The sequence below is a fragment of the Dama dama genome, chromosome 6 (assembly GCF_033118175.1).
Source record: "Dama dama isolate Ldn47 chromosome 6, ASM3311817v1, whole genome shotgun sequence".
NCBI classification, from domain to species: Eukaryota; Metazoa; Chordata; class Mammalia; order Artiodactyla; family Cervidae; genus Dama; species Dama dama.
Window position 1 is genome coordinate 15,847,106 of NC_083686.1, and position 25,144 is coordinate 15,872,249.

Consider the following 25,144-nt stretch of genomic DNA (forward strand, 5'->3'; position numbering starts at 1 on the left):
GAACATGGCAAATGGCAAGTCAGGTATTTCTTCCCAAATTAACTTTGACGGGGGGTGCTTCCCCTGTGGCTCAGAAATAAAGAATCTGCCTGCCAATGCAGGAAACATAAGAGAGGCGGGTTTGATCCCTGGGTCGGGAAGATCTCCTGGAGGAGGGCATGGCAATCCACTCCAGCATTCTTGTCTGGAGAGTCCCATGGACAGAGAAGCCTGGCGGGCTATGGTGCATAGGGTCACAAAGAGTCGGACGTGACTGAAGTGATGTCGTATGCATGTACAACCATGACAGATGAAATTTATTTGTTAGTCTAACTATGATTTATTTAGCCTTTCCTAGTTGAGAGGAAAAATGACTTTATTAGAGTTACTTTGCCAATATGTAAAAAAAAAATCTAGAGTAGAAATGGATTATAGATGTGGAGAACAGTTCCTGATACTGTTGTTGAAATAAAGGATTGTTATAATGTTCTTGCTTTTGCTATTGTCCACACCCATTGTCTAAATTATAAACTCCATTTCGTCTCCCCTGAATGGGCTTACAATGCCCTGATTCTTAATAGTCTTATTAAGAAGTTTTAGTTTAGTTTTTAGTTTCCTGTTTAGTTTAGTTTTCTATTCTGTGCTTCATAGACTGTCTCCTGAATTTCAAACCTCTCATTATTGTATTTGTGAATGACTTGAATTTTCAGTCTCTGTCCAAACAACCTAGATTCCTAACATAGTCCACTCTGTTCTTTGACGTCTGTGTGCATTGGTACTGGATTGTTGCTAGCATATGCATCCCAATCATAGACTGTATCTGTCACGAGTATTCTGGTCTCAAGTCTGTCTGTGGTCTTAAGATTCTTGCACTAGATTCGTAGATTTTGCCACCATGTCCACACAGTCCTCATTGTATTCTCCTCATTTGCATCATTGATGCTGCTTGCCCCTCTTCCAAGAGCATACCAGGGCAAATTAGTTTGTATTTCCATTTCAGTTTTTTAATTAGAAATGAAATGCCAAAAATGTCTAAGGATACATGCAATGGAATATTACTCAGCCACAAAAAGGAATGCATTTGAGTCAGTTCTAGTGAGATGGATGAATCTAGAGCCTGTTAAACAGAGTGAAGAAAGTCAGAAAGAGAAAAACAAATTTGGTATATTAAGGCATATATATCGAGTCTAGAAAAATGACACTGATGAACCTATTTACAAGGCAGGAATAGAGACACAGACATAGAGAACAGATTTTAGACCCAGCGGGGGAAGGAGAGGGTTGGACAGATTGACAGAGTAGCACTGACATATATACACTACCATATGGAAAATAGATAACTGGTGGGAAGCTTTGTACAACCCAGGGCTCTGTGACAATTGCGAGGAGTGGGATGGGGTGGGAGTGGGGGAGAGGTTCAAGAGGGAGGGGACGTATGGATACTTATGGCTGATTCATGTTGATGTATGGTGGAGGTCAACACAATATTGTAAAGCAATTATCCTCCATTTAAAAATATTTTTAAAATGTCTAGGGAAATGGTTTCATTATCAACTAGAACTTCAGAGCCTGAGGTTTAACTTTTCTTTCATATTATGTGAGAATTAGATTTTCTGAGGTCAGTGTATATTAAAACCATACAAAGACCTTTAGTTTAGATTCTGGCCCCAGAACATTAAAGCCAGTTTTGTTTCATGTTTTACTAGTTAAAACTTTGGCATGCTTAAAAATTGTAAGGTACATAGAAAATTATTCACTGTGCGGGAATGTCCCATTCATTATGAGTAGGGAATGTCCCACTCATAGACCACTAGCACTGGTTGATAAGCCACATCAACTATCATTGTGGCAACTAAAACATGCCCACAGGTCTCCCAAATGCCGGCTAAGGGTTGGCACCACCTCTAAAGAGAACCACTGGTTTAGACTGTTCAGTTGTTAAGTGCTGGAACTTGGAAGGAACCCAAGGAACGTGTGTGTGCTCAAAACCTGAATGACACCAGCAAGAAGGAAACGAATGACTTTTTGGGTAGGCATCCACCAATGTGTGCCTCAAGGAAAAGGCTGGATAATATTCTGTAACGTCCCTTCTCACTATAGACTCCAAATTACTTAATGTCATAGAAAGCAATGTAAGATCATTTATGCATAAACAATGATCATCGATAATGGATATTTACATTATATATTCATAAATCATGATTCAAAATAGCAATTTCTTCAATTGCTAAATATAATTAATAAAATTTCTCTTAATGATAAACGAAAGATATAGCAGTTGAGATACTTAAAATCTAAGCTTGAAATGAATAAAAAAGCTGTCAAGTGGTATTTTAGAACAGTGTTAGTGACTAAAATCTTTCAATGCAGGATAGTAGCACTTTTGGTATTATTGAGAGCAAAAGAAGTCAACACTATTTAATTCAAATTTTCCAAATTAAAACTATGCATTATTTTGTATCTCATTTCTTTCTGAGAAAAGGATGTAGATACAACCTTTTTTTAAAGGCAAATTAGCCCTCATTGCTCTTTTTCTAAAAATTTAGTTTATTTATTTGGCTGTGCAAGGTCTTAGTTGTGACATGTGAGATCTTTACTTGCGGCATGCCAACTGTTTGTTGTGGCATCTGAGAGCAGTTCCCTGACCAGGGATTGAACCTGGGCCCCCTGCATTGAGAGCACAGAGTCTTAGCCACTGGACCACTAGGGAAGACCTAAATACATTCTTTTATTTTTCTTCATATGGCTGTTACAACAGATGATCAGGGATCATCTTTGAAGTATTAATATCTAACATGGTCTCTAGGGCCAGTATATGTTTGGTAGGTGTTTGCTGCATAAATTAATGGTTTCAGTGAAACATTTCAGAAAAGATGATGCAGATCTAAGAATATTTTATCATAAATAGTTTTAATATTGAAAACAAATTTTTCTTTGCACATTTCTAAGCTCTTTTACTCTAGATTATCATGTATGGGCTAATAGATATTTTTTCCTGTGTGAAATGCGGGTTTATATAATGATCACAGATGACAAAGTATTAGTAATCATTGAAAGAACTGGCTTCTCTGCAGCTCATTGCCATTCTGGCTGTTCACTTGTCTCATGTTTTTGTTGTTCTTTTCCACAGGGATTCGATAAACAAGTGGATGTGTCATATATTGCCAAACATTACAACATGAGCAAAAGCAAAGTTGACAACCAGTTCTATAGCGTGGAAGTGGGAGACTCAACGTTCACGGTTCTCAAACGCTACCAGAATCTAAAGCCTATTGGCTCTGGGGCTCAGGGAATAGTCTGGTAAGTAGGATGGATTTAACTTCTGTTTTTAAAGGGAACAAGCTGTATATGTTGACTAGCCACAAACACATGTATACAAATATACAATATGACTTGAGATGGGAAATATCCATTCTACCAAAGAAAAATAAATTTATGAACATTATTAGAAATTTATTGACCCATTGGTTAACAATATGTACATCTTTGCTTGTGACTAGCTTTTTCCTAGTTAAAAAAAAAAAAAAATCCATTGCACAACAACCATAGAGGAACCAAGAAAACCAGAGGTTTTGCTAAAGCATTTCAAAAATCTTATTTGGATGTTTTCACAGCAAGAAATGAGGAAATATGTGTTCAGATAACCAGAAAATAAAGTTCTCTACTCTGAAGAAGTATAAATGAGATCTCAAATGTTTCAGTGACTTTTAAAGTTTAATGTTTAAAATTCAGTTGCCTATTAGAAAAGAGGTATTAAAAAAATGTTTGTTGAGTATTTCCAAAATGGAAAGATTTTGGACTCCTTGGTAACCGTTCTTTTTGTGACATTTTGAGTGGCAAATTGAAATGAGGACAAATCAGGATCTAACTTGCTGGTTATAAAATTGTACAAAAGTGATGATACCAGATTGGTAGGCATTTTTTTTTGTAGTTTTAACTTGTAATTTAGCATCCAGATATATTTAGTGTGAACTTCTTAGTGTAATTTTCAATTTTGTGGCTCACAACTATAAAGTAAAAATTTAGGACATGCACTATAAGTATACATGTATATTGATATTTTTATTTATAAAGGATATTTACTTATAACAGTATATTTATTGTATAAATTAAAGCTATATTAGGGATATCTGTTTAAAAACACAAATAACCCTTATAAGAGATGAGGTGAAGATGAAATAAACATTATTTTAAAATAGGTTTTAAAAAAAATAATTTTATTTATTTTACTATTTATCTTTGGCTGTGCTGCGTCTTTGTTGCTATAGAGGCTTTTCCCTCGTTGCAGCGAGTAGGGGCTACTCTGTAGTAGAGGTGTACCAGCTTCTCACTGTGTGGCTTGTCTTTGTTGTGGAGCACGTGCTCTTGAGCATAGGCTCAATATTTGTGGCACACAGGCTTAGATGCTCCACAGCACGTGGGATCTTCCTTAATCAGGGATGGAAACTGTCTCCTGAATTGGCAGGAGGATTCTTTACCATAGAGCCACCAGGGAAACTCTCCATTTTGTTTTAAAAATCCTTTTTCCCCCTCTCATTTGATATATATATGTTTTTCATATTTCATAAGATGATCCTAAAATCTGGTTCACTTCAATTTTTAAAAAATGTATTTTTAAGACTATTTTTTAAGGGTGGTTTCAGATTCACAGAAAAATCAAGAAGATGATTCAGATATTTCCCAAAAATCCCTAGCTCATACACATGCATGGTAGCCCCCAGTATCAACATCCTCCACAAGAGTGGTACATTTATTACAACTGATGAACCTACACTCACACATCATAATCACCAAAGCCATAGTTTGCAGCAGGGTTCACTCTTGGTGTCATACATGCTATGGCTTTAGATAAATGTAAAATGATATGTATTCATTTTTATGGTATCATATAGAGTATTTCCACTGCCCTGCCAATACAATATACTCCACCTATTTATTTCTCTCTATATCCTCAACCACTGGCAACAGTTGATCTTTTTACTGTTTTCATAGTTTGCCTTTTTCAGAATGTATAGTTGGATTCCAACAGAATATTGGGTTGGCTATTCAGATTTTCTTCTTTCACTTAGTAATATGCACTTAAGTTTCTGCCGTATCTTTTTATGGATTGAAAGCTCATTTATTTTTAGCAGTGAATAATATTCCATTGTCTGGATATACCATAGTTTATTTATTCATTCACCTACTCTTAAGACATCTTGGTTGCTTTTGTTTTGGCAATTATAAGTAAAGCTGCTTTAAGCATTTGTGTGCAGTTTTCATGTGGATATAAGTTTTAATAGTTCACTTCATGTTGACAACTCATTTTAAGCTCACTCTCAATGCTTAGTCAATGCAAATGGCAGAAGTGCCTGGCTGGTATACTACTAAACCATTTACTAGCACTTAAACCTCATTTATCAAATGTACCAAGGTTTTTATTGAAATTCACTCAGGGAATTTCAGTCTTTGCCAATGTCAATCAGTAGCTGTTTTTGCAATTTGAAGATGGAATGTTTTAATATTTGAAAATAATGGGTCAAAACTTCATTGTGTAGATATTTTAAAAGCTAGGTAAATTTTTATTTTTAATGTTTATTTATTATGGTGCAAGGTTGCAGGTCAACATCTTTGTGACACAAAATGTCACAGGTGGCACAGTGGTAAAGAATCACCTGCCAATGCAGGAGAGATAAGAGACATGGGTTTGATCCCTGAGTCAGGAAGATTCCCTGGAAGAGCAAACGGCTCAGTATTCTTGCCTGGAAAATCCCATGGGCAGAGGAACCTCGCAGACTATTGTCCATGAAGTTACAAAGAGTTGGACATAACTGAGTGACTGAGCACACACACACACACAAGTTTGCAGGTGAACTTCTGTATTACACAAAACAATTTCAAGGTGTGGCAGACAGAATAATGGTGCCTCAAATAATCTCCAGAATTCTTGGTATGGTATCTTATTTGGCGAAAGGAACTTTTGCCATATAACTTTAAGATGAAGGGCCTTAAAATGGGGGGATTGATCATCCTATAATATTAAGGTGGGACCATTGTAATCACATGAGTTCTTAAAAATGGAAACGGAAGATAGAATGGATAAGAGAGACACAAGGAGAGAGGAGGGAACAGAGATGCAAAACATGAGAGGGGCTTGCCTTATTGTTGCTGGTTTTGAAGACAGAGGAAAAGTGTCATTAGACAAGGAGTAGGGCAGCTCCTAGAAGATGGGAATACCCTCAGTTGCCAATTAGCAAGACAATGGAGATCACAGTCATACAACCACGAGGAACTGAAATTTTCCAGCAATACCCAAATGAGCAAGGAAACAGGTTGTTCTACAGTACCTCCAGAAAGGAACTCAGCCTGCTGACGTCCTGACTTTATCCCCGAGAGACTCATGTAGGACCTCTGACCTGAAGAACTGTAAGATAATAAATTTATGTTGTTTGAGCAGCTAAGTTTGTGGTGATTTGTTGTGGCATTAACACGAATACATACAGTATAATAGTCTACTATTAAGATGATTGCTATAAATCTCCTAAAAAGCAGATACACCGAACTGCATTATTTTCAAAGGAAGGAGCTCAGAGTGCCTCTGTCAACTGTCCCCAAACTGTGAAATTCCCTTTTTCCTTCCAAGTTGCATCTTTTACCTTAGATCATATATGACCAATGTGAGGAGGATAAAATGTGCTTGGGAGAGACCAATATTAATTATTAGTAAGGCTTAATTTGGGCTTCCCTGTGGTTCAGCAGTAAAGAATCCGCTTGGAATGCAGGAGCCACAGGAGATGTGGGTTCGATCCCTGGGTCGGGAAGATCCTCTGGAGAGGGGTGTGGCAACCCACTCCAGTATTCTTGCCTGGACAATCCCATGGACAGGTCATCCTGGTGGGTTATGGTTCGTAGGATCGCAGAGAGTCAGACAAGGTTTAATTCATTTTCTAGATTACATGTTTATGTTTTCTTCTGCATTCTACTGTGTGATTTGGATACTGTGTGATTTGAGAGTAGGAACCCCATTTAAGAGGTCACTACATTCATGAGGAATTTTCAAAGCAAAATAGAAAATAAGACAGAAACAAAAATTCCTGTGAAGGAGGAGAGATTATAGGTGGAGAAAGTAAAATGATTCTTGGATACCTTTTTAAAATGAAAAGTTGTAGAACATGAGAAAATTTTTCCAAGACTCTCAGTTTAGATGCTCCAATCTTCATTGGAACCATTTCACTTTCTTTCAAATAAAACTACCACAAAAATCAGGAGTGGTATTAAGAGGAAGTTAATAGATTTTTAAAGATTAAAAAGTAGACCTAAAGCATCATTTTGCTTAAGAAGTTAACAGATTGTCCCAGAAACACTTGAATATCTACTAGAACTAATAGTTTTGTAGCATTTTTTTATAGGGCACTAGCTAATTGCTAGAGTTAGTCACTCAGTCGTATCCAACTCTTTGCAACTTGGACTGTAGTCTACCAGGCTCCTCTGTCCATGGAATTCTTCAGGCAAGAATACAGGAGTGGGTAGCCATACCCTTCTCCAGAAGATCTTCCCTACCCAGGGATTGAACCTGGGTCTCCTATATTGCAGGCAGATTCTTTATCATCTGAACCACCCGGGAAGCCCCTTATAGGATACATGGGGCCTCTGTTTCTCCTTGAATAGAAATGAAATCATACAAGGTCTTAAGTATAGTAATTGAAACAAATCTCAGTAAATAAACTGTCCTTGAGTACAATTTTTACTCCAGTAAAATCAGTAAAATTAATGATAGCTTTATCAGCAAACTTGTCAAGAAAAGGACACCTGAATTCCAAAATACTAGCCTTGGAATTTCCTGAGATTAGAGGAAAATAAAAGTAGCAAAGATGAAGATGAAGGGGCAGAAATGGGATTATGTATTCCTCTCCATCATCTTCCAATACCATTCTACCACATGCACAGACAGCGCAATTCCAGCACATTACCTTCTGTATATGTATATAGTTGTCTCTTCCTTGTCCCTCTTCCTCAACCTAACTTTGAGTTATCTGTTTACTTATTATAATTTGGGTTTGTGATGTACTATTTTTCTGGACGATCTACTTTTGTATTAATTTGTCCTATCTACCTGCCTTGTATTTAATTTTTTCCTGTTGCATTTTGTCAATGGTGAGTTCATCCACCTCTCTACACCAAAAACACATTTATTCCCAACATGCTTGTAAAATCCACACCTTTTCTCTGTTCATGAAAACTCAGATTTGCGTATTTTGAATGCCTCAAGTAGGGTTGCAAAGAGTTGGAAGTGACTGAAGAGACTTAGCACACACAAATGCACGGTCCTGAGTAAAGTAACTGGGAGAAATTGGAGACTGGGAGTGTCTGGGATCCCCAGAAGGAGGTGGAGAGCAGACAATGTGAAGCAGGTGATTTATTTTATTTTATTTAGAACAGGAATAAGACCGTGGAAGAACCAATTCCTCCTCCTCCTCCAAGTGGGAAATTCATCATCAATTTTTTTATTCTGGCATACATCACTATAAAATTCTGTATATATGTACAAGAAGGATTTTGCTTTTCAAGTGAATTGTGATATATTAGTACTTATGTCACAGAATCTCCATTCTCCTAACTTGTTTAAAGTGGATTATCCTTTCTCCTGTTCCTGTTACCTTAAACTTTTTATTGGTTTCTTATATATTGTTTCCTCTCTTTGAATGGCTTCATTGCTTACTTAGTATCAGGAAAATAAATAGGTGATACTAAAGTATTTTCAAAAGGAATTCACCATTACCATGCTATTTTTTTAATTCACCATAGATAATAGACCAAATATGTCATTATTTAGAATCATTAAATAAAATCTAATGTAAAATCTTTAGAATAAATGAAAATTTTCTTTCTACCACTGAGGAAATTATATTACCAATTGAAACAAAAAGAAACTGCTGACTTTCCTTCTCCATGTGAACAAAGAAGTCCTCTGTAGCTTCCTAGGTGGGGAATCATAAAGTGATCTGTAAAATGTGTTTTTGACAACAGTAGTCAGGAGCCAGATGAACAAATCATTTCAGAACATCTTTTCAATCATCAGAAGAGGATCTCATTAGCATTGTGTCTACTACCAGCTCCAGAACAAAAACTGAACCTAGGAAGAAATCAACAGCAGGGAATTCATTATCTTCTCTTACTTCAGTTCTGCTGTTGCTTGTCAAACCCAGAAAACATTCTATTTTCTCAGTTCATTCTGCAAAGATGATTTCAAGTGACAGTGAAATGGTGGCAAAATTCAGGTCAATCAAGTTCAGCAGAGAATACTTGCCAAGTTTGATCTGCCCCTTAATCGAAAAGAATTGATTGTACAGTTTTAAATGACAGGAAGTATTTTAAATGACATTTTCTTTCCTTCTTGAGGTCGTTTTCTGTATCATCTGTGCATGTGTGCTAAGTCACTTCAGTTGTGTCTGACTCTCTGTGACCCCACAGACTGTAACCCACCAGGCTCCTCTGTCCATGGAATTCTTCAGGCAAGAATACTGGAGTGGGTTGCCATTCCCTTCTCCCGGGGATCTTCCCAACTCAGGGACTGAACCCACACCTCCTGCATCAGCAGCTGGGTTCTTTACCACTAGTGCCACCTGGGAAGCCCCTCTTTATTATCTACATGTAATCAACTTGTAAGCAGTCCCAATGCAATTTTGCAAGGTGATCTTTTACAGGATATTTGTGTCAAAGATGTAAGCCGAATGTTTAAACAGTGTAGACTTACAGTGGCTTATTATAAAAAATATGTACTTAGAAAATTAAATATTTATTATACACTGTGTATTTACTAAACTTCCCTAAAATTCCAATTAGAACAGGAAGACATAGAAATAAAAGTAATTGTACATAAGATGCCCTGGTAGTAATAATGCAGTGGGTTAATCTATTTTAAATTAGATACATATCCATATGTGTATATACAAAATGAATATATAACAAATACATAATTTGTAACATATTGCATATGTATATGTTAATATAACTTACATAATTTACAAAAATGTAAAAAATCATTTCTGGTGATTGTCCTTCAATAGCAGTGGTCTATAGCAATAAGTTCCCATGCATATATACAATCTAAGATTTAAGTTGCCAAACATGGTCAGCAGAACATCGTGTGTTCATGTATTTTTATTTCATCACTTTCCTTTGATAAGTGGATACTGGTGAGTACAGTGAGCCTGCCTAGCAATATCCTATCACCCTGGTCAGGTTAAGGGTCTGGGAGATGGTGAAGTACAGGGAAGCCTGGGGTGCTGCCAGCCATGGGATCTCAAAGAGTCAAACATGACTGTGTGATTGAACTGAATGGAGACTGAAAAAATGTCTAGAGTTCCTGTACTTGTGGCTTTTTAAATCTATTTAATATGGGTGTGATCTACGTGGAAGGAGGACAGGGATAGAAAACGTTCTGTAAGAAACACTGTGATGCAGAAAAGTAAGTTAGTTACAGCATTTTATCTCGTGGGCCCATTCTTGGCTCAGCATCTGAAACTGTAGTTATATTATCTTGGGTACCCGTATACAGATACATATGTGTTGGAACCTTGTTTACCCTCAAATAGGATTTAAAGTGATGAGACCATACTATAGCACGGGAAGCTCTACTTAATGTAATGTGGTGATCTGAGTGGGAAGGAAATTCAAAAAGCAGGAGATGTATGTATATGTTGGCTGACTCATCATGCTGTACTGCAGAAATTAACACAGCGTTGTGAAGCAACTATACTCCAATAAAAATTAATTTAAAAAGAAAAAAAAGTGATGGAAAAGATAGATGTGACTTAGTATCCATCTAACTTTTAGGGAAGATGGTTCCCATATGCCTCAAAGTAGAATCTCCTTAAGGGTGATGATATAATAAGGCATACAACCTAAGTTGATTGAAGACCTCCCCTGTGCTTCAGTAGGGATAAAAGGAAAAGGAGTTTTCTTCATGGTTTGTTTTTTGAATTGTGGGACCATAGTTTGTTTATATGGTTTTCTTCATGGCTTGTTTTTTTAATTGTGGAACACAGTTTGAATCTTTGCCTTCCTATTTCCACATAGTACTTATAATAATAATAATAATAATGAGTTGTATCCTCAGTGCTCAGCATGTCCAACTCTTTGTGACTGCATGGACTGTAGCCCACCAGGCTCCTCTGTCTGTGGAATTCTCCAGGCAAGAATACTGGAGTGGGTTGTCATTTCCTCCTCGAGAGAGTCTTCCCAATCCCCAGGGATTGAATCTGTGCCTCCTGCATTGACAGGTGCTACCTGGGAAACCCCTAGTAAGTAGAATTACTGTGGGTAGGCCAGAGCTCTCATCAAAAACCAAACCAAGACAACCAAGAACCAGCCCCCAGAATTTCTGAATTTGTTCAAATGCTCAAAATAATTACTGATAATCATCAAATCACATTATTAGAGCATCAGAATCCTTGGAATTTTCTTCAAAGTATAGTAACTTCTATGTGCTTTAAAAAGTGAGTTATGGAAAGTCTCCCCCTTTCAATGTGCTCAATTTTACTTAAAAAGATATTATTGACTCACTGATGCTTTTAGCAGCTTTTCTCATCTTGGTGATGAATTGGAGCTCTTTTATCTAGACTCTGATTTAATCACCCTTGAAATAATGGCACAAATTTACAAAATGACTGGTAAAGATTAAGGAATATCTGTAGATATACACCAAAACAAAGGAGATGCAATCTCGGCAATGTTAGGCTGTATGATGGAAAGATACTCAATATATGTTTATTCCTGATTGAGATTGGGATGGAAGTTAAGTAAATTATCTGAATTCTGTAAAATATTTGCACATTTACATACTATTGATTCAATTACAGATTTTTTTTTTTGTTTGTGTGTGCTCAGCCATGTCTGACTCCAACTCTTTGCAACCCCAGGGACTGTAGCCAACTAGGCTCCTCTGTCCATCAAATTTTCCAGGCAAGAATATTGGAGTGGGTTGCTATTTTCTCCTCCAGGGGATCTTCCCAACCCAGGGATGAATCCTCATTTCCTGCATCTCCTGCATTGCAGGTGGACTGTTTACTGCTGAGCCATCCAGGAAGCCCTATATATATTTTAAGATACCTTATATTATCATGCTCACTTATTATAATTATAAATACACTTATACTTCAGAATAATTGAATTTCCCATTGTGCTTTATCAGTGATAGTATTTATTATTCAGTCTTTCAGAACTCATCTGTACTCAACTGTGAAATGGAGACATTGGTATCTCGCAGGACTCAAATAACATAAAACAAACCTGATGTATGAGATTGCTTTATAAATCTGATGTTGTCATAAATTTTAGTAGATTTCAAGGAAGGTAGACAATATTACTCTTCTATCAATAGAAAATTGCAGAAAGTCAACACGTATAACCCAAGATGGCTGACCATAACAGTTGCTTAGACTGTGCATATTGTTTGCATATTGTAGTTGAGAATATGGGATGCAAAAAATGACTTACGTAATGCTCCATAATTGAGTCAAGAAAAGCCTCTGAAGCTTTTCATTCCTGTCTTTCAATCTGAGTTTCAGTTAACCAAGGATATTTACAATATTTACACAAATTTTAAATATTAGTTTTTAAATTTGCAAAATGGTAACACAGCCAGCTAACCATCTTGAATTTGGATAGAAGTGTCTTATGGTAATTAGGTTGATGGTATGAAGTGAGACCATCCAGAGGGTGATCAGGCTTCCTGAATAACACAAAAGAGGCCTGATCAGTGGGTCCCAAATGATGATTTTATTTTGCTTCTGAAAACATCACTTTTGATCCTGTGGTGCATTTTTCTTCTTAGAGTTCCTAATGAGCCATTACACTAAACAATGCAGCGTTACTCACACATTTCCATTTAGGCTCTGACTAGGGGACATGATTGCCTTCTGATCCACATCTGGAATATCAGCACACTTTTGCATCCCTGTTATTTTCCATTATTTTTACAATTTAGACCCTTAATTGCAAACTTCTTTTTTAATTTTTTTAATTAAAATTTTTCCATTATAGTTTATTACAGGATACTGAATATAGTCTCCTGTGTGTAGTGGTTTTTCTTTTTTTTTAATCACAACCTTCTTGGTATAAGGAGCATTAAGCTTCAAATATTGCCTTTTGTATCGGTAAGACAGTTGAGGTTGCAATGGTGCAATAGGACAGAATTGGACGCTGTATTCTTCTATATTTCACTGTTTTTCTTGGCCTTGTTACCTAGCATAAGCCCCAAATATTTACTTGCTCTATTACTCAACTGGTGATTGAGACTTATACACATTACCTTTTTTCCCTTCACTGAGAAAAGGTGGACTTTGAGAAACCATGGGTAGAGGAGTTTTGTAGCAGCATGCTTTTATGGAAAACATTATACAAGTTCCATATTTCTGTGTGTTAACCACAAAGTACATATGTGTTCATACTTGTAAATATATAATTGCCAGTGCAATAACTGATGGCATAGCTTATATATAATCTTAAAACTATATTTGTTTTTGCAATGTATTATGGACATTTATTCTGAATCCTATCTTTCTTTAATAAGCTTGCGATTAATTTATATCCCTATTGTTAAAATGCACAGTGAGAGTTTGTAGCCGAGAAGCATTTTTGTTAGCAGAAGGGATAAGTAGTCATTTAAATTCCATAGCTGTTTATTCACTTATGCATGACTGAGTCTTTTTTGTAAATCAGTTATTGACATAAATGCTAATGTCTTTATCAGGAGAACTATTAATAATAAACAAATGAACTATTTCTTTTTTCAGTTTCTACTTCAATTCCAAAGATTAAGAGTTTAAGTGACACTAATTCTTATTTTTTTTAGGATCTGTCTTCTAGGCATCAATAGGTATTTTCATTGCAAAAGGAAAATTAGTTTATGGTTCATGTCCTCTTTTGCTAGATACATTCTGATTGTTTGGATTTAAGGGCATTCATGGTTATATTAAAAAAAAAACAAACTATAACCTAAATATAAAAGAAAAAGTGAAGGTGTCATGTCCAACTCTTTGCGACCCCATGGACTGTTGCCTGTCAGGCTCCTCCAGGATGGGACTTTCCAGGCAAGAATACTGGAATGGGTTGCCATTTCCTTCTCCAGCAGATCTTCCCAACCCAGGGATCAAACCCCAGTCTCCTGCGTTGGACGCAGACTCTTTACTGCATGAGCCACCAGGAAATCCCTAAAAGATTAATCTTGTACTATCCTGCATGTTCAGAAAAAAAAATTATTCTTCACTGAAAGGAGACAATGTCTTCAGTTAAATTAAATTATGCTCAATATAGATGGGCTTCCCAGGTGGCTCAGTGGTAAAGAATCTGCCTGCTACCAGGAGTCACAGGTTTGATCCCTGGGTCAGGAGAATCACCTGGGGAAGGAAAGACAATCCAATCCCATATTCTTGCCTGAAAAACCTCATGGACAGGGGAGCCTGGTGGGCTGCAGTCCATGGGGTTGCAAGGAGTCAGACACGATTTACGGACTGAACAACTATTAACAGATGGCAACTGCTGTTCCTCAGATTCCATAGATTATGCTGAGTTACTAGTCTTAGAGATCTTTCCATTGTATCTGTAGATTAATATGACTTTACAAAAAAAGGAGCGCAGGTAGGTGTTATAAATTTGGTAACTAAAAATGCTAAGGCTTCAAGAAGCTTTATATAAAGCTCCAAGGGAAGGTACTTGGCCCCCTTTCTTCTGCAGAGTCATGCTTCTGGTCCATTCCAGCTTCCTATTCTGTTTATAGAGTCTGAGCTGTCTTGCTAATCACAGATTTGAATGTGGAAGCTGAGGACAAAGGAAGATGTCTTTTAGAAGTTTGAGAGACAGCCCTGTCATTCCCTGGTTCCGCTCTCTATTCCTGGACTCGTTAAATGCATTTGAAACACTTGACCTCGTCAAGTGAATTGCACTTTATGTGTCCAACATTTTGAATCCAGCACTGAACCGTTGAATTTTAAGCTTCTTGATATGATGGGGTCGTCAGTCACCATCAGAGAGGGAATTTAGCCACTTCATCTGACATGGGGCTTCTTTTGTTTAAAGACATATACTTTAGAGACTTCTTAGCTATGCACGTCTTTGTCGATATTCACCTTTACTTTTTATCATTAAAAATGTTTTCCACAGAAGATTTTCATATATCTATTCATAAATCAAGATTGTACTCCCAATCCAGAGAGTTACAATGCTGAATGTATTTTAAACATTTTTTCACTGGGCTCACTTGGGACTGAAAAATATAGCCAGGGAAGGATGCCCTGCACAAGTGCACATGGATGAGGGAAAAGTGGAGGGGCTGAAACCCAGGCTGCTCTTCACCCTCCCAGCAGTGTACCCTGGGCGGGAGGTCCCCTGTACCCCAAGGAGTTGCCTGCTCCTAATTCACACACCACACCTGAGCTGCTATTGAATGAATGAACTTTGGGTTTCAGGTGCTCCATGAGAGAAACTTTGAAAGACTGTAAGAGGGAAAAGAGGGAAAGATTGAGGGCAAGAGGAGAAGGGGGTGAGAGAAGATGAGACAGTTGGATGGCATCATTGACTCAGTGGACATGAGTGTGAGCAAACCTTGGGAGATCGTGAAGGACAAGGAAGCCTGGCGTGCTGCAGTGCATGGGATTGCAGAGTTGGACATGACTTAGCAACTAAACAGCAACAAAGGAGAGAGGCTCAATTTACCTAGCAACAATAGAAGTTGATGAATGAGTAGAATGTAGTGGAAACCTAGTAAATTTAGGAGGTTAAATAATTCCCTGGTGAGGAAATATAAAGAAAATGGAGAGAAACAGGGAGCAGAGGGAAATGAAAAGTCAAATTGTTGTCACACACGGATGCTGTTCCTTCTCGCACCTCCATTCTCTCCCTGGATGTCCTTAGGATGTCAGTCTTCAAGGTTTCCCTGTTCTCTGAGTCTGTCATCCTCCTGCTGGATTAACATTTTCCCTATTAAGTCTGGAGCCATGAAAATAATTTCAAAGACTGTCTGTTTTCTTACCTCTCTGTCTCCTGCAGCTCTCTGTTTTCCAAACCCTCATCCTGGGCAGCCCCACAAGCTGTTTCCTCCTGCCAAAGTGTGAGCCCAGCTGGAGAAAACACATAAGCACGCTGATTTCCTCCATTATAAGTTTATGAGCTTCGTCCTCAGCTGGGCCCTTGATGCTGCTTAGCAATCCTTTTACTTACGTGTCTCATCAGCCCCCTATCCCATTTCCCACGGTGGCCCTTACAGCCCTTTTATGACCGTTATTGCAAGCTCCTGCTTCCACTTCACCCACGCTGTTCTTGGTGGCAGGCTTGCCTCCTCCTTCCTGGAGAAAACAGATGGCCTCCGTCAGGCATGTGAGCTCTCAATTTCCCCTTCCGCCTCCTAACTCTGTCTGCAGTCTTCTCTCCCAATTACTTCCTCCTTGAGGAGCTCTGGAGGTGGGCGCCCACCAGGGTTCTCAATTTCATTCCTTGCCTCTGGGGTCTGTCAATAGTTCCCTGTCTCGCTTCAACTATCTTCTCCAGTAGCTTCTTCTGCCCAGACCCTCGAAGACCTCCCACTTGATTCTCGTATAAAAAACGTTATCTAGAATGTGCCTGATTCCTGCCTCTTGCCTCTCTTTTCTTCATCATCAAACTTCTGGATAAAATAGTCTACATTTAGGGCCTCACATACTGTTTAAATTCTCATGCCACAGACAGCCGCAGTTGTAGTACCATCACCCCCTCAGATGGAGCAGGATGCTAGAGAGAAGGCTACCATTGACCCCTAAATAGTTAATAAGCCACCGACTTCTTTATCAGCCCTCATTTTTTTTTTACATCTCTTTAGTCGGACACGACTGAGCGACTGAACTGAACTGAACTGAATGTTTGGAGATATTAATTATTCATTTAATTCTTCTTGAATGTTGTCTTACTTTGCTTGTCAAGCTGGGAATTTTCAAAATCTGCCCTTTGGAATCGGATGAACCGAGCAGCATGTGAACTGCAGCATAGCATGGTGGTTAAGAAAGCAGATTCTGGAGTCAGACTGCCTGATTGGGGTCTTGGCTCAGTCTTACACATGTGTGACCTCAGTTACTTCATCTGAAGATGGGGCTGGTAGAAATTTGCATGTACAGGGTTGTTGTTAAAACAAATTAAATTAGTTAATATAGTGTTTGATGTTAGTAAGTAGCCAATACATGTTGGTTTCCATTAGTGTTGGCTGGTCTGGGTCATGGCCAGGTTCTAAGGGACTGGCTGGATGGAGAACTGTGTTTGATAGCATAATGCTCAGAAAGATAGTAAAAGAAAAATCAAGCCAAAGTTCCTGAAGGCAGATTGGAATCAGGAGCCAGAGAAAAATGAGCAAAAAGGTAGGTATTAATTCTTAATCCTGTGGAGAGGGAGATGCTAAATGGGGAATGGAGGCAAATGTCAAAAACCAGTATGAAGCTGGGTCAAAATGGGAGAAGTTTGGGAACAGTGGAATGAATCTAGAACAAGTGTCATGCATATTATTGGCTGGTGGGTGAGTGGTTGTGATGTTAAACTGAGTTGAAGCCAACTGTTTCCTGGTCCCTTCCTGCTTCTCTAACCAAGAATTATCTCTCTCTTTTATGAGTAATTTTTCTCTACTCTTCAAATATTTGTATGCTTTAAATGTTCGTCTGACCTTGGCTTTTCATTTCCTTTCACAGTTCAATCCCTAATGTTTTCCACGTTTATATTGTTCTGGCTATACCTTATTTCTTTTTTCTTGATATAATGTATATTTAGTCATCTACTTCAAATGTACATTTTTATTGAGGTATAATTGCCATTAGTTTCAGGTATATAGCATAGTGATTCTATATTTGTATATATTTAGCAATGATCATCACAGTAGGTCTAGTTAATATCTGTCACCATTCATTGTTACAAAATTTTTTTTCTTGTGATGAGGACTTATAGGATCTACTCTCTTAGCAACTTTCAAATATGCAATACAGTATTACTAACTCTAGTTAGAAATGTGAGTCATCTATTCAGTGCTCTGAGGAGCCAGGCTGATGAAGGCGCTGTCATATTCATCTTGTGGCATCTAAGGCCTCCAGACAACAGCAGGGGATAAAGCATGGAGTCACTCTTACTGCACAGGCCCAGAAATGGTATGCTTTCCTCTGTTTGCAGTCCAATGACCAGAACTCAGTTACATGGCTGTTTAGGAGGCTGAAAATATCATCTAGCCATGTGCCCAAGAAGAGGAGGGGGACTAGGATTTGGAGTCTTTGCCCTATTTTATTTATTTATTTTTATTATTATTTTTTTAAATATAAATATAGCTTAAACAATAAGATATATTATCACTGGGTGTATCATTTCCAAGACTGATTAATTCAGAGGCCCAACAAATGTCATCAAGCACCCAACCTATGTGCTCTCTGCCTTTTCCCTCTGCCATCCACAGCATGTAGGTTTTCATTCTCAGAGTTGTCCCTCGTGGTCACAAGATGGCTGCCATAGCTCCATAAATTGTATCTGCAGATAATTTTATCTAAAGACAGAAAGAAGAACATTTCTCATCAGGCCCCCTGCCTCCCACCCTAAATGTCTATTACCCACCTGAATCCAATGTCAGTGCCTCTCTGATATGCTTCCACACCACTCCATGTTTCTTTTATCAAATCATCATCATGCCATTTTTATGTTGTTTCTTTGTAGTGTTTCATTTCCCACTTGACTATAAGAGCTCTTACAGTCAGAGACTATCAAACTTGATCCCAAATTGTATTTCTAAAGCTTAGCACAGCCCTGGCTTAGAGTAGACACTTAAGAAGTATGTATTGCTACTTTCTCTTCTTCATTTCCTGTTCACTCCCCAGCTCACTGGAATCCACTTCTGTGTACATTGCTCTCTGGGAACTGCTTTTCCTAAGTTCCCAGGAACCAAGTGACAAAGACGGCAAGTACTCGTGGTTCTCTTCCTCTTTGGTTTGGCACTTGCTACTTCATTTTGGCACTCTCCTATATAAGGTTTATCTTTGAGATTTTCAGCTTTACCTTCTCAATTCTTATGTGGATTCCTTTTCCCTAAAATTTGCTTGCAAAGGAGCACTCTTGAGTGTTCACTGCTTGCTTTACACAGATCAAGGGAAGAGTGTATTTTTAAAAACAGGAAAGTCTGTGTACCCCATCAGATGGGAAGTGCTGGATGCTGAAGATTGGGTGTGTGGAGATGAAGGTGGGAAGTGGAGAGACAAGTCTAGAGAAGTAAGAGAAAATAGAGACAGAGATGTAGAAACAGAAATAGAGAGAGAGAAACCAGCGACAGAAGCACAAAAGGAAGAAGAGTGAAGATGGAGAGACACAGAGACACAAAGAGGTGGCTGAGAGACACCCAGAGAAGAGAGAGGCAGAGAGCCCGAAGATGCCAGAAAGTGAAAACATGTCTGTTAGAGAACAATTTCTGAGGAAAGAAGAAGATGCTAATGAGATTAGCTTTAAACAGAGATAATAATTCTTCATGAAAGAGCAAGATTGAGAAAAATGCTTTTTTCTTCATTTATAGAGAAGCATCTTCGATATATTGTGTAACATTTCTTCACTAACGTTGCTTTACTCTCAAATAGAGGTAGAGAGCTGAATGGACAAAGAAGTCTTTTGACCATGCAGCTCCATATGAAAAGGCAATTGAAAGAAAAAGTGGGACAAAAGAGAATAGCGTTAGTCACAAAGCAGTTCTCATAAAATTGCCACTGACTCGATGGACATGAATCTGAGCAAACTCCAGGGGAAATAGTGAAGGACAGGGAAGCCTAGCGTGCTGCAGTCCATGGAGTCTCAGAGAGTAGGACACAACTTAGCCACCGAACAACAGTTTCTTTGCCCTTTGAGGGGGATGAAGCTTATTAGTTGAAGTGCTTTATGATTAATATCTTTTCTTTTGGTAAATAGGATAACAGGTAGGGAATGGAAACGGACTCTGCTACCATGTCCATAGCAGATGACTTATCTAATGATGTTCATAGATCTCTGCTTCTTTTACAGCTCTTTCTAAGTTTTTAATATCTATATTAATTTATTTTGTCCTGAAAGCAAACAAGAAGTTTCTAGATCTGATGCAGAATATTGTTACTTACAGCAACAACTGCATTGGTTACCAATGTCCCCTTTCGGGGTTAAGCTATAAAATCCAAATATTATCCTGTATATGCAGATGGGTTTTTGAAAACAAGAAGAAATTATGAATCTTAGAGTTTATATAGGAAATGCGACACAGCTGCAACCTCCTCCTTCTAAGACAGAGGATGGGAAGTGGGGAGGGAGCGAGAAAGAGAGTGAGAGATCTAATGTCCGTGAAATGAAGAATCTTCTCCAGGAAGAGAAAGGAAAGGTCTCCATTTAACAGTCCTTTGGAATGTAAAAGGATGGTTCTGATTTTCACTTGCTTTGAAGTAAAAACACATTTTTTGTTGGGAAGTCTCTATTTATTTACTTTATAGTTTTCAAGGTCTGTGCTTGAAAAAATTGTTCCCTCCAAGTTCACATATTTCTTTAGCATCATAATTCGAGTTCCTTTTCTCACCCACCTGAAGTTCCCTTCTTCTTGAATGACAGTTTTTAGATAAAAAGCAAACACCAAAGGAATCTGGGTTTAAAACTTGCCTGAACTGGCACAACACCATCCCCATATATATAGTAGCTGAGTGACTGCACGTAGATTACTTACAATCTCTGATCCTTGTTTTCAGGGTCAGTAGAGGAGCATAAAAAGTGCCCAGCACAATCTTTGGATGCATCGTAGATAATTAATTCCTGAAATTTCATCCTTAACTATGGCAAAAAATTATGAGAAAGAAAATGAACTTCCTCTAAAAACTAAAGGAACTAGCCATATTTTTCATTTTTTTTCTCTCCCAGGAAAAGAAAAATCCTACAGCTGAATTTGAGAAAACAATGATATTCAATGAAGTAATTAACAGTAGCAAATATGTCATTTGTCATGTTAATTGACTTTTTTGGTTGGAATCTTTTTTTTTTTTATGTGTTTGAAATTTTATTAGGCGTAAACATTTATTGAATTATAGTCTGATGGTACATATTTGTGAAATTCTTACTACTTTTTTCCTTGTTTTACTACTATTATATTTAGCCAAACAATATATAAGTAACTGATAGTAGATATGACATTAAACTTGTTCACACAGCATGGATCTAATGGGTCCGGGTTCATGCTGAATCAGTGGTTAGGTATTTATAACCCTTTCCAATTTTAAAGGGTACTAAAGAAATGCCAAAAAAAAAAAAATAGTGCAATGAAATATTTAATGATATATTTAATGAAAAAAATTTACCTACACGTGTGTGTACATATAGGGCAGAAATAAATGCAAAAGAAACTAAAGAGACCATAGCAAAAATCAACAAAGCTAAAAGCTGGTTTTTTGAAAAAATAAACAAAATTGACAAACCATTAGCAAGACTCATTAAGAAACAAAGAGAGAAGAACCAAATTAACAAAATTAGAAATGAAAATGGAGAGATCACAACAGACAACACTGAAATACAAAGGATCATAAGAGACTACTACCAGCAGCTCTATGCCAATAAAATGGACAACTTGGATGAAATGGACAAATTCTTAGAAAAGTATAACTTTCCAAAACTGAACCAGGAAGAAATAGAAGATCTTACCAGACCCATCACAAGCAAGGAAATCGAAACTGTCATCAAAAATCTTCCAGCAAACAAAAGCCCAGGACCAGATGGCTTCACAGCTGAATTCTACCAAAAATTTAGAGAAGAGCTAACACCTATCTTACTCAAACTCTTCCAGAAAATTGCAGAGGAAGGTAAGCTTCCAAACTCATTCTATGAGGCCACCATCACCCTAATTCCAAAACCAGACAAAGATGCCACAAAAAAAGAAAACTACAGGCCAATATCACTGATGAACGTAGATGCAAAAATCCTTAACAAAATTCTAGCAAACAGAATCCAACAACATATTAAAAAAATCATACACCATGACCAAGTGGGCTTTATCCCAGGAATGCAAGGATTCTTTAATATCCGCAAATCAATCAATGTAATACACCACATTAACAAATTGAAAGATAAAAACCATATGATTATCTCAATAGATGCAGAGAAAGCCTTTGACAAAATTCAACACTCATTTATGATTAAAACTCTCCAAAAAGCAGGAATAGAAGGAACATACCTCAACATAATAAAAGCTATATATGACAAACCCACAGCAAGCATCACCCTCAATGGTGAAAAATTGAAAGCATTTCCCCTGAAATCAGGAACAAGACAAGGGTGCCCACTCTCACCACTACTATTCAACATAGTGTTGGAATCTTTATTTTTGATAACTGAAACAGATGGAGAAAAAACACTTCCGGTAGTATATTTCAGGCTTGACCTATCCTTGGGCTTCAAAAGGGCAGGATTGGTTACAGAGGCTCTGGAAGCAACTGAATTGCCAAATCTGGGCAGTTTATATTTATATTTGTGTCCGCCTATTGGTGCTTCAAAACACTGACCTCATTAAGAGTCCTGAAACAAAAGAGCAAAGCAGATAATCTAGCTACATTATCTGGGTCATCAGAAGGATGAAGTTTGTGCTATTTTCTTGATAGCTTGCTTGCAACCCTTTCATAATTGAGTTTTGATTTTTCCCATGGGACAATTAAATCCCAGCTGGTTAACTTCCCTTTGTCCTTGTTCTGTGTCAGAAACTGCAACTGATTTAGAATGAAGTGAAAACTTGTTGATGAGCAAGAAGATCTGGATGATTAAACTCACTGCTAAAACTTTCTGATTTGAGGTCTGTCTTGGTCATCTCAGGCTGCTATCACAAAATACCGTAAACTGGCTGGCTTACAAACACCAGGAATTTATTTCCTACAGTTCTGGAGGCTGTAAGTCCAAGGTCAGGTTGTCTGCATTGGTGAGGGTTCAGTGTCTCATGGGAGAAGGCAATGGCAACCCACTCCAGTACTCTTGCCCGGAGAATCCCATGGACGGAGGAGCCTGGTGGGCTGCAGTCCATGGGGTCTCGAAGAGTCGGACATGACTGAACAACTTCACTTTCACTTTTCAATTTCATGCATTGGAGATGGAAATGGCAATCCACTCCAGTGTTCTTGCCTGGAGAATCCCAGGGATGGCGGAGCCTGGTGGGTTGCCGTCTATGGGGTCGCACAGAGTCGGGCTGAAGTGACTTAGCAGCAGCAGCAGCAGTGTCTTATGAGACCCTGTTTCCTAGTTCACAGATGGTTCTCTCCCCAGTGTTATCACCTGATGGAAGAGGAAGCAAGGTCTCTCCGGACTCTTGGAAGGACACTAATCCCATTTATGAGGTCATTCCTCATGGTTTCATTGAATTGTCATTACCTCCCCAAAATCTTACTTCTTAACACTATCGCATTAGGGGGTAGGGTTTCAATGCATGGATTTGGGGGATACCAAACATTCAGTCATAGCAAGTCTGTGGTGGGTACATTCTGTTGTAACCCCCAGTGAGTCAAACCTTTGTATAACCTTCTCCTCTTGGGTGCAGATGGAACCTGTGTCTTATGTCTAGTCAGTTAAGTATGACAACGGTGATAAATAGGATTATTGCTTCCTTGCTTAGGTTGTAAGACACTCTTAGGAGACTAATAGATGTTTTCCTGCTGGCTTTGAAGGAGTGAGCCATTATGTGGTAAGTGGGTAATGAGCCTCTGACTTGGGGGTGGCATCCAGAAGCTGATAGGAGCCTCTGGCTAACAGCTAGCAAGAAAGTAAGGACCTCTGTCTTACAGCCACAGAAGACTGAGTTCTTCCAAAAACTGTGTGAGCTCAGAAGACAACCTTGAGATCTAGAAAGTTCCTTCAGCTGTCCAACACCTTGATTTCAGCTTGTGAGATCCTGAGCAAAGTGTCCATGAAATTAAAAGATGCTTACTCCTTGGAAGGAAAGTGATGACCAACCTAGATAGCATATTAAAAAGCAGAGACTTACTTTGTTAACAAAGGTCTGTCTGGTCAAGGCTATGGTTTTTCCAGTAGTCATGTATGGATGTGAGAGTTGGACTGTGAAGAAAGCCGAGTGCCAAAAAATTGATGCTTTTGAACTGTGGTGTTGGAGAAGACTCTTGAGAGTCCCTTGGACTGCAAGGAGATCCAACCAGTCCATCCCAAAGGAGATAAGTCCTGGGTGTTCATTGGAAGGACTGATGCTGAAGCTGAAACTCCAGTACCTTGGCCACCTCATGCAAAGAGTTGACTCATTGGAAAAGACCCTGATGCTAGGAGGGATTGGGGGCAGGAGGAGAAGGGGACGACAGAGGATGAGATGGCTGGATGGCATCACCGACTCGATGGGCATGAGTTTGAGTAAACTCCGGGAGTTTGTGATGGACATAGAGGTCTGGCGTGCTGCAATTCATGGGGTCGCAAAGAGTTGGACACAACTGAGCGACTGAACTGACTGACTGAACTGACTGAACTGACTGAGCAAAGGGTCCAGCTAGGCTATGCATGCCTGGAAGCCTGACCCATGAAACCCCTGAGATGATAAATTTTTGTTATTTTAAACCATTAAGTTTGGGGTAGTTATTATGCAGCATGGGAAACTAACTCAAAGTTATCTCATTTGCCCTCTGAAGATTATTCAGTTAATCCTCATAAGTGGATGAGATTCTCGGAAGGATGATATCTCAGAAATGCATCAAACATACCTATATTCCCACGTGTGGAGGATTTTACACAAATTTACATCTAATGGCTACTGAGTCATTCATTTTCTAGTGCTGGAAGAGGGTTTGTTTTTTTTTTGGAAGAGGGTTTTGTGCTGTTAAACTTTGCCACAATCAGGAATTCTACAGCTATTTTACTTAAATATGTACCTTACAGGTTAATGTGGAGGAAAGTGAAAGTGTTAGTCACTCAGTCGTATCCAGCCCCATGGACTATAGCCTGCCAGACTTCTCTGTCCATGGATTTCTCCAGGCAAGAATACTGGAGTAGGTTGCCATTTTCTTCTCCAGGGCATCTTCCTGACCTAGAGATCAAACCTGGGTCTCCTGTATTACAGCCAGACTTTGTACAGTCTGAACCATCAGGAGTCACTACTTATAAAGAGCCTGTTTAAAGAGAAATAAGCCTTGCCTGACAGAGTTTTCCAATACTGAGTACCTGGTTTTGA

The 25,144-nt window shown here is 38.4% G+C and overlaps 1 protein-coding gene and 1 non-coding gene across 9 annotated transcripts in view; one reads left to right on the forward strand and one right to left on the reverse strand.

Moving 5' to 3' along the window:
• The window catches only part of MAPK10 (mitogen-activated protein kinase 10), a 357,383-nt gene that overhangs the window by 213,619 nt on the left and 118,620 nt on the right, over positions 1-25,144 (forward strand). For all 8 annotated transcript variants that reach the window (XM_061145181.1, XM_061145184.1, XM_061145183.1 and 5 more), the window contains one exon: positions 3,110-3,279. In XM_061145181.1, the coding sequence (XP_061001164.1) occupies positions 3,110-3,279 (170 nt within the window). The remainder of the gene's footprint in view (positions 1-3,109; positions 3,280-25,144) is intronic.
• On the reverse strand, positions 2,617-2,689 carry TRNAE-CUC (transfer RNA glutamic acid (anticodon CUC)). The gene has a single exon. It is a non-coding gene; the product is annotated as a tRNA-Glu (tRNA).